General features: G+C 37.3%; 2 protein-coding genes and 1 non-coding gene across 4 annotated transcripts in view; 1 reads left to right on the forward strand and 2 right to left on the reverse strand.

Moving 5' to 3' along the window:
- LOC113062164 (histone-lysine N-methyltransferase 2B-like) overlaps nucleotides 1-7,166 on the reverse strand; it is a 34,854-nt gene extending 27,688 nt beyond the window's left edge. The window contains 2 exon segments of the mRNA XM_026231795.1: nucleotides 4,089-4,155; nucleotides 6,307-7,166. Of these exon segments, the coding sequence (XP_026087580.1) occupies nucleotides 4,089-4,155; nucleotides 6,307-6,597 (358 nt within the window). The 5' untranslated portion in view covers nucleotides 6,598-7,166.
- Nucleotides 7,167-10,556: 3,390 nt separating this feature from the next.
- On the forward strand, nucleotides 10,557-10,629 carry trnam-cau (transfer RNA methionine (anticodon CAU)). Its single transcript has one exon. It is a non-coding gene; the product is annotated as a tRNA-Met (tRNA).
- Nucleotides 10,630-11,692: 1,063 nt separating this feature from the next.
- On the reverse strand, nucleotides 11,693-19,381 carry LOC113062166 (NADH dehydrogenase [ubiquinone] flavoprotein 1, mitochondrial-like). 2 transcript variants are annotated; one of them, XM_026231799.1, is made up of 11 exons: nucleotides 19,311-19,381; nucleotides 18,282-18,460; nucleotides 18,122-18,204; nucleotides 17,568-17,738; nucleotides 17,217-17,400; nucleotides 14,182-14,371; nucleotides 13,675-13,887; nucleotides 13,409-13,575; nucleotides 12,909-12,990; nucleotides 12,673-12,818; nucleotides 11,693-12,482 (listed from the first exon to the last, which is right to left on the reverse strand). In XM_026231799.1, the coding sequence occupies exons 2-11, from the start codon at nucleotides 18,453-18,455 to the stop codon at nucleotides 12,405-12,407; spliced, it is 1,488 nt and encodes a 495-aa protein (XP_026087584.1). In that variant the 5' UTR covers nucleotides 18,456-18,460; nucleotides 19,311-19,381; the 3' UTR covers nucleotides 11,693-12,404. The 2 variants fall into 2 exon arrangements, with proteins under 2 accessions (XP_026087584.1, XP_026087583.1); XM_026231798.1 differs by lacking the exon at nucleotides 19,311-19,381 and adding an exon at nucleotides 19,262-19,280 and having other exon boundaries at nucleotides 12,213-12,482.
- Nucleotides 19,382-20,208: the final 827 nt, after the last annotated feature.

Consider the following 20,208-nt stretch of genomic DNA (forward strand, 5'->3'; position numbering starts at 1 on the left):
TATTTTGGTTTTCATGGCAGGAGCTCTAACCCTCTTGGCGCCATGGTCGAGTTTACTCAACAAGATGCGGCACTGAATAAAACGGCCGATTTTGTCAAATAGGGTGTCAAATTTCACGCGACCTCCCCTGCACCAGATAGCAGACATGTAATACTTAATCTCTGACTCAAAAAAACGTAATGCTCCTTAACAAAATATTCGAGAGCGCATTGAATCAGTGCGAAAAAAAAAGCGGAGCTAGTGTGAGAGTGAGCCATTTTATCTGACCAATGTTGTCAACGTCAGCGAGTATTGGCATTAGATTATTATTATTATCATTATTATTTTTATTATTATCTAATGGCATCAATAAAGCTTCAATAAACCCTCAATGAAGTGTTGGGACTTCTATTCGCGGACACTGATTCTGAAGGGGAATATCTGTATCCAGAAGATGACGGTGATATTGAAAGTGAAAGTACACCAAGCACAAACGGTGAATCCTTTGCCCAATGTAAATGGTCCTTTGCCAAATGTCAGAGGTGTGAACAATGTTTGCAGGGGTCGGAGTGTTCATTGCGAAATTAGCAGGCGTGTTAGTGTTGCGGGGACGAAGCGGGAGATTTTTACCGCGCTAGACATGTATATTTGTCTTCTGACCGCACCTCTCCGCAATCGCGGTGACAGTATTGTAGTGGAAAGTTTGTCTAATGCCTCTGGGTATGTTAGACGAGGTCGAAATATTCATAGGACAGTTAGGAGGCAAGGTGGGGAGTCGCAATGACCCTGACAGTAGTCCGAGCTGTGCACACTCGGCGCGTGCGCGAGGCAGATCTGGCCGCGCTGCTCATAGCAGAAGCAGAGGCGATGTGACACGGGGCATAGATTTTGAACTAAAAAGGTCTTGTCTACTTGTGTTTGTGTGTCATATGAATAATATATATGTGCCCCATACATGGAATCAGAGTGCCTGCTGCATGTAGTAAACTGAAAATCCCAACCGCTACATGCATTCGGTTTGTTTCTACCATTTATTAGTAATGATTTACAGTTTGTTTACTACTTACTGTTGTGAAATGGAAAATCAATAATCGTTAATCGAGAATCGTTAATAATCGAAAATCGACTGTAATCGAATCGGGACTTCAATAATCGTAATCGAATCGAATCGGGAAATCAGACAGATTAACCACCCCTAATAAGCATCACTTGGCCAATGAATGTAGTTTTGGCTCCTCCTCAATGCATCCTGTAAATGTTGTAATACACTCTTAATAAGAAAGGTGCTTCATAATGCCATAGAATAACCTTTTTTGTCTAAAGGGCTTCAAAAATAATAATATCTTTAATATCTGAAGAACTGTACATTTTAAAAAACGTTTGTGGCAAAAAAAAGTTTCTTCAGATTATAAAAAGGACAGAAAGAGATGGTTCTTTAAAGAGCCTTTGACTGAATGGTTCTTTGTGGAACAAAAAATTGTTTCAAGCACCTTTATTTTTAAGAGTGTGTGTCTTTTACACTTTCAGTCTATTTTTCTTAATTAGTAAAATGTAATTTTATAGGAGGAGTTGAATCATGTACACTACAGTTTAAGTAAAAAATTATAAAATGCAACAGTGCATAAATATAGCAAAATGCTCCTCTTTATAGTTATTTTTCTAGCTGACTGATGAGCTTATGGACACCGAATGGTTACTTAGCTGAATGTATATTTGTGTGTTTGTAGGAATTAAACTGGCAGAATTTTAGAAGACGATATATCTGTTCGCATTGAACTTTCGTAACTTTGCAGATATTGTTTATGCTCAAACAGCAACATTACACACTAACATTAAAAGAGTGAAATCGCAATCAACCACCCCTTTAATATTCTGCATGCACTTGGCCAATGCACTTTTTTTTTAATTCAGTAATTTTAATGATACTGAGTTTAAAACAAAATGGCAAAAAAAAATACCACTTTCATTGAACAGATGTGAGCAAAGCATATCGTCATGAGACAATACAGTTATGTGTAAAAATACCACAGAAAGTTAGTCAATATCACATGAAGAGTGACAGTTTTCACCATGAAAAGTCAGCATGATTACAAACGTGTTACTGATTTTATGCAACAGTTCAATAAATTCATATTAGAAGTTACTATTAAAGGGGTCATATGATGATATTTACATTTTTCCTTTCTCTCTGGAGTGTAAGAAGCTCTTAGGACATGAAGAAGCTTTGTAAAGTTCCAAAGACTAAAGTCTCAAATCCAAAGAGGTATTCTTTATCAAAGTTAAGACTCTGCCACTCCCCTCCTAAAACGGCTCGTTTAAACATGCCCCCATGTCTACATCACTATGTGGAAATATTTGTGTAAAACCGCCCAAATGTTCACACTAAGAAGGAAGGCACATTTCAGTAACAGCAGTTAGGGTTGAAGCAGTCATGTCAGGGAGATGCTGTGTGTATCTATGCTAAAGCAAAAGCACTTTCTTTGGCCTTCCTAAAGCAGATACATTTAGGAATCTTTAAGATTAACGTTACTCACAACAGAACAGAAAGGCATTTTACTGAAGACAGTTTCGTGAACCTTGGAGAGGAGGTCATTGTGACTTTGCTACAACAATCTGGTGCTTCTGAATCAGCTACTGGAAGTATGTTTTGTAATTAGTTAACGTATTTGCTACTGACTGTTAAAATGTGGAGCTTTGTGCATTGCGCACGCTGAGAGAAAGAGAGAGAGAGAGAGAGAGATACAGGGTCACACAGTGGAGTCAGCTGTCTTAATCGTCCGTGGCTTGTGTACTGCAAACACATACGTGCTTCATCTGTGTATGTCAAGTGGACACTGTTCCCCTTTCAGGCTTGAACTGACATTATTAACTATCTGCATTTATTTTGAAAGTTTGCGATTATGGAGATGCGCGTTAAATTTCCAAAAAGTGCTCTCGGTGTTCGGCCAATAACAATGCACTTGGTCCAATCAAAGCAGACTGCACTTGTCAGAAGGAGGGACCTTGTAGAATATGACGCGTTTGAGAGGCGGGGCATAGAAGACCTACAATAATGTTGCGTTACAGGCAGGTTTTTGAGCCTGTAAGTCACGACTTCAAACCACGACTCACAACTTTGTAACATTCCAGGCAAGTCACGCCAAACTTCCTGAGCGCAAGGAATTTTAGCTAGATTATTAATTTTATTGCAAAGTTATATTTTCCTAAAATTAAAGTACCACTTTAATAAACACTGCATCCTTAGGCAATATTATCCGTTGGGGCTGCCATTGTTGTTTCGCGGGCTATGTGACATCAGAGCTCGGAACTGGAAGTACATCGATCTAGTACGAGTTCACGGGTGGGAAGTCACGGGTTTGACTTCTGTTTCAGTGCATTTTCATGGGTAGAAGGTTGGAGAAACATGGGTTACGGGTTGCCTGGAACGCAGCATAATGTACAGTATTTGAAAAATAATGTGATTTTTGAACATTTAAGCATGTCAACATATTCTGTTACACCAAAAACATTTAATAATGATCTTTTAAAAAGCATCAGATGACCCCTTTAAGATACTAATGATTTAGATACTATTGCCTGTAATGCTCTACTTCGCCAACAAAAAATATTTCCAAACACAGCTACAGCGCTGTTTTGTGTCTCTAAGCAACATGACAGTGTTTTGTTCCTGAATGAATCAACCATTTAAATGATAAGGTTCAGTTGCAACGACTCGCTCACTAACAGTGACTTACTGCCACCTACTGGTGGTTTTGATTTCAGATTTAAAGTAATTTTTAAAAACTTTTTAAATTTTTAATTTTTAAAATAACTGTAAATATCCATATTCAGAATTTTCGGTATCAGATTGGATCGGTTCTGAAAAAATGGTATCGTTGCTTCCCTAATTTTAAACAAATTGAAATACTATAAACGCGGAGCGATGACGGATTTGCCACAGGCAATAGTTGCATTTTTTATCAATTAGGCCTAATGTCTTAAATTATCCTTTGACTATGTTCTGGGCCGTCATTAAGCAAATTTTTTGGGGGCCTGATGCCAAACTTATATGCCAACCCCTGGTTTACGTCATCAAAATGCTTAGACACGGAAACAAATGAAACACTCACTTGATGAGCTTTGTCCAGAATGCAAGGAACATTGACCATCCACTTTAAAGCCTGTGAAGTCTCCCTCCTGAGAAAGAACGATGGATAAAATGTAACAATTCAAAAATGTTAAAAATGTAACATCAAGTGATTCTCAAATACGTAGAAATATTTTCCCTTTCTCCCCACTGGCTAATCAAATAGCAGTTCAATGAATGTTTGCAGTCTATTCTATTACTCACTGCTGCCGAGTACAATGACAGATGGCAACACTACAAACTCCCTGCTTGATTGATAACACTGGAATTATACCGAACAAATATTCAACAAAAGACAACAGTTTCCATGAGTACTTAAATATAATAGGCCAGGCTTCACATACACCAAAAACAAACATGTAGCATGGGATCCCTGCTTGATCTCTATGAAAGACTAAGTGTTGAGAAATGCTGATACAATACAAATCAAAGTACTAATTTAATATAATAACCGTCTATAGAACAATGCACTATTTTTAAAGTTCAGCACATGGCACAAGTACTTATTTTTTCTCACCTGGTTCATATGTGTGAGAAGAGATGTGAACATTAACTATTAAAAGCTGCTATTTAAATAGATGTTAAATGAGATGCAAGCTTTCATGCAAGGCTCGAAAGTGTGATCATTTTAGTTGCATATGCTCCCTAAATTTAATGAGTGCAACATCAAAATATATTTGGGAGCATTTGTGAGAGTGCAAATAATTGTTGACTGGTGCACCATTATATCACATAATTAATTCAACTTCAACTTTACGATCTTACGTTTAAAGCAGATTTTAGGTTGGTTAATATTAGCTGTCAAACATTCCCTTTCACTGTGCTCCAGTGAAACTGTGCTAACTAGCGCAGAAATGTGTATATATTTTTACACACACATTGTAGTTGTGGTGCTCCTAACTTTTTGAAGTTGGGAGCACCAGTGCTACAAAGTAAAAAGTTAATTTCGGGGTCCTCATGAACCACGAGTCTGATGACAGCTCCGAAATTCAGTTATTATACTGACCTAAAAGCAGATGAAATTAGAAACATTTACCACTTAAAGGGCCATGAAACATTCACATTGTTTTATTAATTTAATAACTATATAGTGGCAAGTAACAGCATTTTTTGTTTATTTGCAAATGACTTGAAACAACAGAGTTCATGCTGAAATTATCCACAAAGGTCGGTGTGAAATGATCACAGAATGTTACTAAACCTCTCCACTCATGTCTGATGCTAGCACCCAAGCGCAACAGAGCATCAGCTTCACATCAGTAACAGGTTCATTACTGGAAATTACTAAAAAACAGCAAACTTTGAAATGATTATTTCCAAAATACAACACAAATTAAAAGCAGAATCTTTAAGTCTTTAATTTAATCGAACCTTTGTCTATGTCTCTCTCCAACACCTCAAGAAAGATATGTCCACAGACACAGATAAACATCAGTGTCAGCATCTACTATAAACCATGCAATGCTACTAACAACTGCTCATGGGTCAAAAGGAATCAAGTTCAGTTTTTCATATCCCCATGAAGTGCAACTATCCTTTCAACTAAAGGATCATGCTGGATAGTCCTCTCAAAGCAGATAGTTTTGAATTTAATTCTCAAATGAAGTAAACAAATTACAACGAAGCAGTGAACTTGTTTATAAACACTGCTACCTGACGTTGTACACACGGATCTATGATTTTTAGAAACAAGACATATTTTAATCATTCAAAGACGATTCCTAACTGAATGCATAAACTTTAAGGGTATCATATACTGGATGCACGCCACGCCTCCCAAACGTCTGAACTAAATTCGTAGCATCTATTAAACTATAAAGAAAAACAGACCTGTCAATAACACTGGCATTAAATCCCATTAGCCGATAACTTTACACAAACTCCCTTATAACTAATCAGTGGACACCACGCTGTCACTGACCCACACACAATCCGGGTGTCCACTGCAAAACCGCTAGTCAGAGAGAAACACCCGCAATGAGATCTCGACAGCCCGACAAAACTCCACGATATAACTGGCGACTCTTTAAATGCTCTGCGAAGGCTCCATCTCTGTAATCTGTCAATCTCACGTCCGTGCAACTATGATCGGGCGGGGGTGCATCTCTACAGGCACGGACACCAGAAACTCAGCGACATGATGATGATGCACTTGCTGCGCATTAGTACCGTGACTGTATTCCACTTGGCAAAGCACTCACCTCATCGCTCCCGCTCGTGCAGAATCCCGCCTCGCGCTGGCGCCTGTGTTTGTCCGCCAGCCCGAGCAAGCGCGACAGTGACGGATCCTCTCTCAGCGTAGCTCTAACGTCGACGGGCCTTGGCCCTTTTTCATTCTCAGTCCTCACCCGAACGACATGAGAGCGTTTCTCCGTCTTCAGCAGGCTCCGAGACGTCCATGGCCGACCTGGGAAACGGCACCGAACTGTGGCGGAGGTGTTTATGGTCGCTACAGCAGCCGAGGCTGGTAATCCGCCTCCTGCTGCCGCCATTATTACATGCCACAACAACAACTACGGCGCTGACTCTGAGCTCTCGGGAGGAACAAGATGGAAAGGCGCGAGATAGCGGAGGAAACGCACGGCATCATGGGAGATTTAGTTTTTCTTTTTGTTGGCCTTTTTGTAGGAGCATAAGTTATAAAAACATAATTAAAATAATACATATTCAGTCTGGCATATAAAAAAATTAAGTCATCAATTTTTTAAAAAAATGTAATAAACAGTTTATTAAACCTTCAGTTAAAAAAAATAATTGTAAAAAGTTTCCTTATGTGTTTTATGATTTGTATCTTATATGATTTTTTGGCTTTTATGGCTCATGTAGTCTGAGAAAGGAGAATATGGAGCTCTTAAGGGGGGAAACAACTCTTTATTCAGAAATTATTCAAAAATGTATTCAGAGTCCCTATCAAAATATGCTAGCCTTTTTTGGTGCTGATATTTTTATTTTTAATAACAGTATAAAATACTGCTACCTACTTGCATAAAATGCATGTAAACATCAGTTTTCACTTTTTTCCTAATAATAATAATATATTTTAATGTTTAGTTTTATGATCAAAGCTCTGTCATTTTCATTGTGATGACAAAACGTATAGAGGTCGGGATCGTTGCGTCACGTCGCAATGCATTGTGGGAATCGCGGTACAGAAATAGATGTACTGTATAGTAGGCATTAGGTAACGTTGGTCATTTGGTCATTAATTTTGATTATTTTTTGGAAAATGGTTCAGTATTGCTGTATTGTGAACTGCTGTAATCGGTTTCATGATCGACAGGGCAAACGCCTCGTGAATCATATTAGTTTTCAACATTTTCCTACTTGGAAAAAAAACACAAGGTGTCTGAAATCACCAAGAGGCGTCAGATGGCTTGGGTCGCCACTGTACGGAGGGAAACCATCACCTTCGATAATATTATAATACATAGTTATGGTGAGACATGTTGTGTATGGTCTCTCTCTCTCACATACACACACACAAACACATTACGTTTTCTCTAGTTTTTGGCCAGTAAGGGAGTCAGTTTAGTGTCTGTATTTTTTGTTTAAACATTTTCTTTTGACCCAATCCTGAACTTAATTTGCTTTTTGATATTTTTGTGCTGACTGTATTTAACAAATTTGAACAACTTGTTTAAAAAAAATAAAAATAAACTGGAACGAACTTCAAAATAGGAAGTTAAGCGTCTTGTTTTGGTGAATGGTGGGTTGTGTCTGAGGTGAATGTTCGTCAATATTATACCGGATTACAGAACTACCGGAGGAAAACAGTGCATTTTTGCAAGTATGATAGGTGAGTAATTACTCCTGAAGTGTAACAAACCCGCATAGACAAGCTTCATAGCTCGCAGAATCTGATAGTGTGTGTGTGTGTGTGTGTGTCACCACTGATGCTTGGTTAATGTTAACATTTCCTTAGTGAGAAAGATTGTTTTCTCCACGTTTAATTTGCAGATCCATTTATGATCTGCAGGTGAGCCTCCAGTGACTTTTTAAAAAGTGAAAGTGACATTTTTAAATTGATCGGAGGTGTAAGCGCTCACTCCACAGACCCGGTAGGAGAAATGATCAGGGAAACTGAGGCTTGGTAAACTTTCATGTGTTCATAGGGATCGATTCCGCCTACAACCTCTTTTTTTTTTAAGTAGCGTTGTTTGGCTTCATTATTAAGTTTGTCCGTATAGGTATAGGCAACTTTTTTTGTCACATTCTATAACTTTTTCTGGAGACTGGCTATTATCTTATTACAAACCTGCTTTGCGATGCCTCTAAAATGGCCGCCGTTACCCACAATGCACCATTCCATGACGTCTACGCCCGAGCTCTATAATGATGACGACTGGGAGATCAATGGACAAATAAACATTCCTAAAAAGACTGTTGTATCATATTTGATTCTAAATTTGGACATGGATAATTAAGTTGCGTCAGTCCAGTAAATGTTAAAGTGCCCTATAATGGGTTATTGTGAAAGGTTTATATGTTTGTTTTGGGAGTCCCCAATAACACGATGACATGCATGCAAGCTCAAAACACTTTGATTGTCTTATAATACGCATTTATTTTTATCTTACTTGCTCAACGACTCCCAAACGATTCGCTAAACGATGCAATTTTCCATAACCTTGCTGTGTGTGACGCTAATCTGAAGTGATTGGTCCTATTGGTCTTATTTTCATTTCATCATGACTGTAATGCCCAAGGGGCAAGGAACTCGACCGGAAGTTGAAGTCGGGTTGGGGGCTGCCATCTTTTAGCAGAACTTCACTTGCGTTAGCATTCCCATTGACTCCCATTCATTTTGGCGTTACTTTGACAGCGAATAACTTTACATCTGAGGCGTTTAAAGACTCTGTTTGTCCATTATTTATTTCTAAAGATACACGACAATGTATAAAGGGCTCCATTACCTTCTATGTTACATTATGGCCCCGTATAAACAGTTTTTGTAAAAAAAAATAGGCTAACGATTGCGTCATAACCACTCGGCTCTCTGTCGCATTACCGTACAGACAAGTGGAGAAGCTCGCAGGCAATTAACTTAATATGGCGTACTGGCGTTACATTTTAAAATACTATACAAAATAATTAATCAGAATACTTACTCCTGCTCACTCACGACAAAGAACTCCCCGCTAAAGCTCGCCGTCTCTGCAAGATTAACGATGGCAGTTTGCACGCACAGCCACTTAGAAGATTTACATCTGGCAGACAGGTTGCTGACGTCGTCAAGCTTCGTTTGAGTCTGCGCGTCAGAAACGGAAGTGCTAAAAAACGCTAAAACTGGGATTCATTCGTCTCAATTGAGTTCAAATGGGGTCGCTGTGTCCATTTCTTTTACTGTCTATGGTAATGCCTGATAAAAGCAGAGTTTGTGAGCGCAGTGCTGCTTTGTGTACATCGTTACCAGGGAAACCGCTGATTTTACCGCTCCAACAGCGGCGCCTAGTGGCAAAGAATGAATTAGAATTTTCATTTAGACAAACGCGAAAAGACCAACAAGCAATGTTAATGTTTCTTGTTGATGTAAACGGCTTGCGTTGGGATTCGTTTTAAAAACGGCTCGTTTCAATGATTCAGAGTCGACTCTTTCTTTTGAGAGACACGGTGCACTTTCAATTTTAAAACTTCGAAGGATGTTTTCATTCACTTAGAACTTTCTTACACACTGCATGAAACGTAATATTTAAAAATCCATAATAGGGGCACGTTACTATTGAAATATTACCCGCATTATAAAAGTTGTTCTTAGGTTATCCTTATAAAATCATTGAAATTTTCACAGCAAAAAGAAAAGTGCACCACAAACTGATACCTTTTTTAGGCTTTTACTTACTAGGTATGAATTATCAGTCAGAGAGCAGAAGGCATGTGGTAGATTGTGTACAAGAAAAACCTGATCATGCTCATAATGCAGAGGTCTTAGAAATGAATCATATATAAGGTAGGCTTCATATGGTTAGTTATTGTGTAGTTCTTTGACTACTGACATGATATAATTAAATTACATCCTCTGGAATCAATAGATTTTCTTATTTATTTTTATTTTTTGAAACCACATTATTATTTGTAAGTGTGAACAATATGAAGTCTTAATAAATATTTTGTCATTTGTAGATAATTAACCAGTAGATAAAAAATGTTTTTACATATCTCTGTTTCGGCTGCTCCCGTTAGGGGTCGCCACAGAGCTATTGCAGAGAAAAATGTTTTTACATATCTATGTTTCGGCTGCTCCCGTTAGGGGTCGCCACGGAGCTATTGCAGAGCTATTGGTTAATCAATGCTTCTATGGCTTCAACAAAGGCTCTTTTTTCAAGCTAAAAAAATTTAAACGTAAACAAATTCAAAGTAGGCATTTCTCGCGAAATAAAATATGTAAGAAATATCGAAAAAGGGAGGTTAGAATCTTTTTTTCCCAGAAGCCTTTGCACAGAGTGTCGTCACAGCCTCGTTGGCGCAGTAGGCAGCGCGTCAGTCTCATAATCTGAAGGTCGTGAGTTCGAGCCTCACACGGGGCAAGGCAACATTTTAACTTCGCTAAGAGCAAGGAGAACAATTATTAGGAATTTTCGTAAGATAAAGCTCAAAGTAAGGAAACACGAACTGAATCTTTTTTTATGAAAGAGCTCAGAATTTTTTAAATAATCACTTTTAACAAAATAGTTCCCATGGCCAAATTTGCCCCAGGTTAGCACTTTAGCACTCAGCATCTGATTCAAACCCAAGTGAAATTTTAAAAGATAACTTACCTCTCTTATACTAATTTAATAATTACATTTCCTTTTATGAGCAGTCATATTTATTTTCTCAAAGCTAACTTAGCATAAAACCAACCAAATTAAGTAAAAAAATGTATTTTCAAATCTTTAATTGTTTACATTCCTGAAAAAAATATGTTGAACACCAAAGTTGTAACTTCCCCCAAAACAGACTAAACACAGAGTTTATTGAGTTAAAAAAAAAAAAAAAAAAATCAGGTATGTCAGATACATGATTATAGTGTGATGAAAATCATCTTCTGGTTCTTACCAGAGAAGGATTTGGTGAATACGTACTTTGTCCCTATCAAATAAACTACAAATAATATGGAAATATCTGATAAACGAAACCTTTTGCATTATATCACTTTAAAATATCAATTATTTTACTGATTTTACTGAACTCCAGTGCCTTATGGTGGGGTAAGTTAAAATGCTGGCTCAATTTGCCTCATAGTTTACCAATTTGGGCTAATATTTAGCTAAATCACTTCTGTGGTTTTATATGTTGTTAAATCACCAAAGTGCATCCTAAATATTTTTTGACTTCGATAAATTTGCTTTGGTATAACAGCCATTATATTTTTTATTCTAAAATGTTACTTTGACAAGCCAAAAACAGTTTTTAAAGTAAATATGTGCCTTCCACTAGCTTCTAGGCTAAACTTTGTGTTAAAGTTTGGTTTTATGTGGCTTATTCAAATTATTATGAGGTTCCAACTGCAATAAACGATAGACCTTAAGCATAAATAAAATTAATATTTTTGCTGAAACTAATTATGAAGAGTAGAAGTGTTGAGTAATCTGGACAAAACAGTTCTGGTCCACTGCCACACAATGAATGACTTTATTGCAGCGCTGAAATTATATTTTGGTGAGAAGCACCAAAATCACACATTTAATTACATAAAACTCATTGAAGAATGATGAAAGGAGCTGGATGTTTATACTGACTCCACCCTTCAGAACTTCCATAACCCTGCTTTAACAGTTCATCCTTCCACACAGCAAGGAGTTGGATGCTACAAGACATGTTTCATATTTTTGGAGACTTTTGTAAACAATTATAATCAATTAGCTCTATAAATTACAGCACATTCTCCTTTAACCCCAGATTAACAAACACTGTTGCAAGTTCTAGGCTCTTTATTATTTCCACAAATAAGTATTTATACAGTGTAAAATTTTCTTATCAAGAAAAATGGCATAAACTTCATAATGGGATTTAACAATTACATCAACCAATACCCTTTACTCAGTTACTGTATATGAGTGATGCATCTGCTCAAACAGTTTTCACTCTTTTTTAATGCATCACAAGTCAGGAGTGTGATGTTGAACCTATCATCACGGTGGGATAGATTTGCAAAAAGTGTTCAAAGAACCACAAGACTTTTATTTAATGTCCCTGATATATGTAAGAGAAGCAAATGGAGGATGCCAGCAGTTCAACAATCAGCGAGTGAGAGACCGTGACAGTTTTGCTTAAATAACTAGAAGTGACTAGATGAGTGAGAGACGCAGATATGAAGCGTTCAAGCATGTGCCTGCTGATTCTGTTTGAAGTCTGCGATTCTGCTCTCCATTAAAGGGCGGAAGTGACGGATCAATCCCTGAGAACAGAGAAATATACATATTATACATTCTCAGTTAAAACATTTATGACGGCTTAGATTAATCGTGGATACATATTTGTAAATATTTTTTCTATTTGAATCAAACTATCTACGGATTCTCAAAAAAAAAAAATGTAATAATAATAATAATAATAATATTTATAAATTACAAATATTCTGCCTTTACCTGAACTGGCCATGCAGCTCCATCTCCCAAAGCGCAGATGGTGTGGCCCTCAATCTGCTTGCTGATCTCCCAGATCATGTCAATCTCTGCTGACTGTGCATCGCCTTTCACAAAGCGCCACATCATCTTATTCATCCAGTCCACTCCTGAGGGGCCCAGAAGAGACAGACAGGTAAATATTCACTGTAATGTAACAAACTATACATGTAAATACTGTTAAATCTGCAGTTTCTTACCCTCTCTGCAAGGAGTGCACTGCCCACAGCTCTCGTGCTTGTAGAATTCAATCAAGCGGGCAATAGCTCGAATAACATCAGTCTATGAAGGGGAAAACTTGTGTGATCAAATGGTCAAACACTCAAATTATCAGACAGGTCTTCTAAATGACCTTTTAAATAATATAAATGCTAATCAGATTTATTACACATTACATTTAAAGGCTACAATGTGGGCATAACATGAAGTAGAACATAGGTATATTTTCACAGAGGTGGCATGAATGCATTTACCCTGCAATTAGAATCGCATTAATAATGGTTTGAGATTAATGGGTTTTAAAAGAGTTCGTCTTTGTCATTCATCTTTCTGAATCATGTTTGTCACCAACTGCATGCAATATAAGATGAAATACAAGTCTGGGCCTGGGTTAATCATTTTAATTCATTTTTTCCATGATTAATCACACCAAATTAACCCGTTAAATGCACAGCCCTAGTTATTTTACAAATCAACTTACTGATTTATCCATGACAATAAGTGCAGCTGTGCCAAGACCGGTCTGGGCCTGAATGAGGGCGTCAAAATCCATGAGAACGGTGTCGCACACGTGGCGTGGGATTAGTGGTGTGGAAGAGCCACCAGGAATAACACACAGAAGATTATCCCAACCACCCCGGACACCTCCTACAGAGATCATATCAATGAAGGCTCAATAATCGTTAAGATCACACATGATTAGACCATGAACAAACCTTTCCATGTACAGATGGAATGATGTCTTACCTGCATGTCTTTCTATCAGCTCTTTCAAAGGTATGGACATCTCTTCTTCCACCGTGCAAGGGTTGTTGACATGGCCTGAAATGTTGAAGAGCTTCGTGCCAGAGTTCCTCTCTCGGCCGAAACTCAGAAACCACGTGCCACCGCGACGGCAGATGGTCGGTGCCACAGCTACTGTCTCAACATTAGCAACGGTTGTTGGACAGCCAAACACACCTGCAAAAAAACACGTCAAATTTGTAACTGGTCATTCTAAGTAAAATGTAACATTTATTTTATACATTATATATATATATATATGGTACGGTTCGCTTAGAACCGAGGTGGTAGTAAAAAAAAAATTAACAGGTACCAAGTACTGTACCCAGTGAAAACCCCCCCAAAAGGGAACTGTACAGTGCCATACCATGCAGTGGAAAAACACCATTATAGAAAATAAAATGTAACATAATATAAATAATACACCAAAAAATGTAATCAAAAAAGAGAATTTGGTTGTTTCTGACTTACCCACGTCAGCAGGGAAAGGGGGCTTCAGACGAGGTTTTCCCTGTTTTCCCTCGATGGACTCAATGAGGGCCGTCTCCTCTCCGCAGATGTATGCTCCCGCACCACGCATCACAAACACATCAAAGTCATATCCTGAGCCGCATGCGTTCCTGCCAATCAGCCCTGCTGCATAGGCCTCGTTAATGGCCACCTGAGAGTAAGCACACATAAACACATGAGGTCAATACATTACTTCCCTTTACTACTGTGTAGTACATTCTATCACATTTTCTCCAGAATTAACTCCTCTGAATAACAAGAAGATTGTGGTTTTTATGTTTTTGAAAGAAGTCTCTTTTACCCACCAGGGCTGGATTTATTTAACCCCAAATATAGTAAAACTGCAAAATATTATTTCAATTAAAAATAGTAAATAATGACAATCATAAGCCAACACAAAGTCAACGTAACTCGCTTATCAAGAAGAAGTAAAGTAACCTCGGCATCCGATTCCAGGCCTTCCTGCTCCTCAAGTTCTCTCCACCGATGGAAAGCTACTTCAATATTTACACAGTCCTACCTCTTACCTGACCGTAACCATTCTTTTTAATATTTTTTTCCTCCAAAACTTAATTCTATGTTTTTAAGCCATCTCTCGCTATCCATCTGCTGATATCCGTCCTGTGTACTCACGGAGCACTCTTCACTATATTGCGCCTGTTTCACACATAATCCGTCTGCGGTGCGTATGCAGTCCATGTACGTTACGTATGTGGTGCTGAAACAGCACGGACTCATTGTGATTTCACACAGGATGCGTTTGCAGTCCGCTACTGATCCGCGGCTGTTTAAGCCACAAAACACAACATTTGTCCATTATTCTCATATCAAATCATGTAAAAAAATAAATAAAAAAATAAAAATAAATAAAAAGCATTTTCAGCATTGTGATACTCTTTCATCACAGTACAGTAACAATCTTTCATAGACATATTTATAATTCAAATATAAACAAGGTATTACTCATGTATTTGACTGCTAGGTTTTATAATAAGTTGCTGAAACAAGCTGCAACACATTTAAACACAACATTAGCCTACTTTTCTTGTTAGGCCATCCATCACAAACATTTAAAATTAAAACTCACCACTAACAGAAACAGTCGACTCTCGTGCCTTTTGCATTTAAATATTTATTACACACAATCCAACGGGTATTAAATAACTTTGTTTTTCTGCCTCTATAAAAGTGCATATATAATGTTGCCTTGTTTCTCTAAAATTGCTCTTTTTCTTTTTTCTTTTAAATCTAGCCAAAACCCATGTTTTGCATGTGAAACACAGTAGCTTTAATTAGTATACATTTATTATGAAATGACTGCATTTCCGTATCAATCCATATTAATTTTTACCGCGAACAATGCGCTGTCACTTTAATTCAGCGCATGCAGCACAGCAAAAATAGACTCGGTACGTAAACGATCGCTGCACTGCTGCAGAAGCACTGCTCCTCAAACGCACTGACGGACCGCAACCGCGTGCAGTGTAAACGCCGGAATCCGTTAACATGGGTGTGTAAAAAAAATATGCAACGCATACGCACTGCTGATGGATTATGTGTGAAACAGGCGTTAGGGTTGCCGTGATAGACGTGTTGACGGTGTAACTGGTTTTAAGCTGCAACACCGGTTACATCACTTTCCCACCATGACAACGTCATTTACTTTAAGTATTTGTTTTTTCTTAAAATATTTATTTGAATTAAGTAAAAACAATAATTATAATAATTTAGTTTAAAAGAAACCATACACTATAATTAAAAACTGAAAGCAGCCACAATGCTGCATGCCCAAGAGACATCACATCACAGATCAGCATAACCGCATCATCTCTTCTCTCTGATGTGTCTCATTAAAGAAGAATCACTGGCCATATCGGATGAGGACGGACAACTGACAGCCAACCTGAAAGCCGGCATCATATATATTTTAGACGAGAAATATGAAGCTCTGCCAGAAGCAAGCCGGCAGCTTATGCACTGGACGAATGTTCCCAGACCCTCGCTGCCGGGATGACTACGACCCGAAGGTTGAAGAGACCACGAAGATAACAGAGGAAGAAACGGTCATCCTTGGTATGAAAGCGCAGTCAACGTACCCCGTGACAGAAGAGAGAGAACAAAATGAGGATGAAGCCAACGTCAAGCCGCAGCCCAAAAGAAAAAAAATCTCTGCACACACTATGAAAATGCCAATTTATAGGGTTTTTTTTGTCATGTAGGCTAAGGTCATTTTGGAAGTTTTTATTTTATATCCGTTTCTTATATATATGGTTTTATCTTATTTAAACTTTGTGTAATTTATTTAGGCCTTTTTTATTTTCTTATTTGTTTTAAAAACGTTCTAATATTGGCTGGGCAATAAACGTTCATGGTTCTTATTTGTGTGGTTCCACAGTCTGCCGATTTCCAGTTTTTTTCAGCCTATGCATGGTGGTATTTTTATTCGTTATGTTAATAAAAGATCTGTATTTAATATCACTGAGTTTTTTTGTTTTGTTTGTCCATTCAAGCAATTGACGCCGAATTGCCAATTGCGGCTAATTCAAAAGTGAAAGTATAACGTGGACGCATTTATAAAATATATAAAAGAGAAGAAGCAAGGAAAAGAGGACCCCCGCTACAAATATTTTGAAACATTACATTTGTCATTATAATGTCTCTACTCTCACTTTTGTCCAGTTTAATGCATCTTTGCAAATAAATAAATTAAAATACATTATTTTTCAAAAAAGTTTTAATGGTAGTGTAAGTAATAAAGTTATAATATTAGTATTTATTAATGAATTTATCATTAATATTTTAATTGATTTATTAATCAGTATTCTATTCATTATTCAGGTCTTTTGCAGGCTTCACATCAGAAGCATGTCTATGATGCCACTATAAGCAGCTTATTAGCTTCTGTAATGTAGCTTAGCAATAAACAATCTTTCTTCCTGTCTCTTAAAATGAATTCTGTTACAGGTATACGAGGGATCACATCCTCTATTTTTCACCTGCAGATTGGACGACTCATTGTAGAACTCTCCTCGGATGTAGATGTAGGCTGCACGTGCTCCCATGGCCCTGCCAGCCACCAGACAGCCCTCAATCAGCTTGTGGGGATCATTACGCATGATCTCTCTGTCCTTGCAGGTACCGGGCTCTCCTTCGTCAGCATTCACTACTAGATATTTAGGCCTGAGAGGGTAAAAAAAAAAGAAAGAAACTTGTATGCTGTTGTGTGACCTGATTTGATCCTAATGAAAAGAGCTAAATGTAGTTCCACTGGCTAAGAATTTACATCAGCGTTTGCAGAGTCATGTGACTTTGCCATGTAACCCAGTAATTGTTGATATGTAAACTACCTGCCATCACTGGGCTTGTTCATGAAGCTCCACTTCATCCCTGTGGGGAATCCAGCACCTCCTCGGCCACGCAGCCCTGAGACCTTAACTTCATTCAGGATCCAGTCCACTCCTTTATCCAAAATCTCCTTGGTCTTGTACCAGTCACCTCTCCTCAGGGCACCCTTCAGCCTGAGATATATGAACAATTCATCACATTTAAAACAAGCATTATGGTGACAATCATATCTATGTATACAAACACAAAGGAAGTTAATATGCAGAATTTAATATGGAGTTTTTTCTGTTTGTGTGTGTAGCCCAAATTTGAGATTTTAAACATGCAATTCTGAGAAAAAAAAGAAAAAGTCTGAATTGTGAGACGTGAACTTGCAATTTAAGGAGAAAAGTCTGAACTGTAGATAAAAAGTCACGATTACCTTCTTCTTTTCTTTTTTTTTTTTACCTTCCATACCTTCCATAAAATCACCTTCCATACCAAATAGGGAATTTTCAATAGTAAGTTTAAATCCTGTCTTTAGATATAATTCATAACACAATTTCATATTTTTTACCTCCAGTCATGACGTCCATAAAGGTTAGTGAATATTCTGTCCTGGTCAGCTAGAGGTCCAAATTTGGTCTTCTTTGGGGTTTCCTAAGGGAAACATACTGATTATAGCCCGTTTCATTTTTCATTACTTATGCAGAGAGTGGATTTGAGTAACTAGTCACCTGTTGAGCTGTGCTACTGTTGTATCGCACCGGTGTCATGGGGTTTGGGGGAGAGGCAGTGCTGATGGCTACAGAAGAGCGTGAAGCACCAGCTGCAACCACAGCAACCGGGGCACGTGAAGCCCCATTGGTGAGAACCCGGCTCAGAACGGGACAACCGAGACAGGACAACATCTTACCTGAAAGAGATGGATCGTACAAAGAGCATTAAAGTCCCCCTCATCACTAAAGCTGTATCACATGTGCACTGTTTACAACTCCAATCGTTTTGATCCATTATTATTAACTAAAACTAAAACTATTCAAAATAGTTTTTGATAATTAAAATAAAGCTAAAATTTAAATATAAATATTAGATACAAATTTCTGGGGGGAAAAATCTACGACAACTAAAATGTTGCCTTTGCAACTAACTGAAATATGTTTAATATAAAGTGTCAAAATGAAATTAAATAGAAACACAAAAAATGTAAAAATACATAAAATTACTAATGATTGAAAAAAAAAAAACAACATAAAAATGATTTCTATTGTTATCGTTGCATTAAATGTTCACAAAATCAAATGTTTGCATGTTTGTTGGGAACACGTCGACCGGGGGGAAGAACTAAACATCCCAAAATAATAACAGCAAATAAAATTAATTCACAACAAAAACTTTTGAGGTTCAACAATGTACCATAATCCATACATGAACTAAAAAGCCCTCAAAATGCATCAAAACTTCAGACAAGAGAATAGTTAACGCAGAGATGGAAAGTGTAAATAGTTCAGCTGCGGCAATAAAAACACACATCCATATAGATCAAAGAGAGCCTCTATATTAAACATCATTACATAAACACACAAGCTAAACTCCACAGTGACCTCCACGATCATCATGTCACTTGCGACATTGCACGACGTTATTGTTTGAATTTCTTTTAAAGAAGGTATATGAGGTTGTCAAAAACTGAGAAACTCAACAAAAGAACGCAAACCTTGATTAAAATGAGAAAAATCAAGCAATAAAGCATAACCGCTGCTTACCTTCGTGATCTCCCTGGATCAGCGTTATAAAATGTAAGCGGAAGGAATATAGCGCCAGACCCGGATGTAATAACGGTTTTGACCTGTTGTGTGTAGAGGCGCTGTTGCATGTAAAATAAAAAAAAGGTTAATGTAAAATAAAGCCTTAAAGCCTTTAAATACCCCTTAATAAATTAATAAAATAAACACTGATATATGTGTCAACCTTAAGATACTTCATTTGATATTCCGTTATCTAGCAATACAATTTTAAGTCTGGTTTAATTGTTCAAATAATATTTCTACTTAGTCAAATAACGTTACTTCATAGTCTCATTATTTCTCCCCAATTATAAATAGTACAAACCACTTAATTTGGTTTGAAGTGCAGTTTTATTTAGTGTTTAGTATGAAAAGAATTTAAAAAAAGGAAATTGTAATTCCCCGTAAATAATAATGGCACATTAAGCTGGTAAACGTAATATATTCTACCAAACAGTATGTAGACTTATGCACAGTGACTGTATTTATCAGTTAATAATATACATTAATAATATATTGGCATATGAAAGACATCAAATTAACATTAATATTCAAAATCTCAGTTGTTTTGCCTTAATAGTCCTCATTCATCTCTATAATTTGACACATTATGTGGGGTAATATATATTTCTTTTTTTTCTTTCCAACCACAGAGAAGAGTAGAGATGTTACTAACAAAACATAATCTAACATTAATATATCATCTGCTCCTAAGTAAATACATATATTTTAAAGCACATTTGAAAACAAATCATAACCGATTATTACAGACAAGAAAGGGCTCAGGCCAAACGGAAATGAGTTTAATCAGTGATTATGTGACTCATATTGTTTAATACTTTAATTTGAAGTTAAGAGGACAATGGGGAGATGTTCA

Source organism: Carassius auratus, chromosome 44 (assembly GCF_003368295.1).
Source record: "Carassius auratus strain Wakin chromosome 44, ASM336829v1, whole genome shotgun sequence".
NCBI lineage: Eukaryota > Metazoa > Chordata > Actinopteri > Cypriniformes > Cyprinidae > Carassius > Carassius auratus.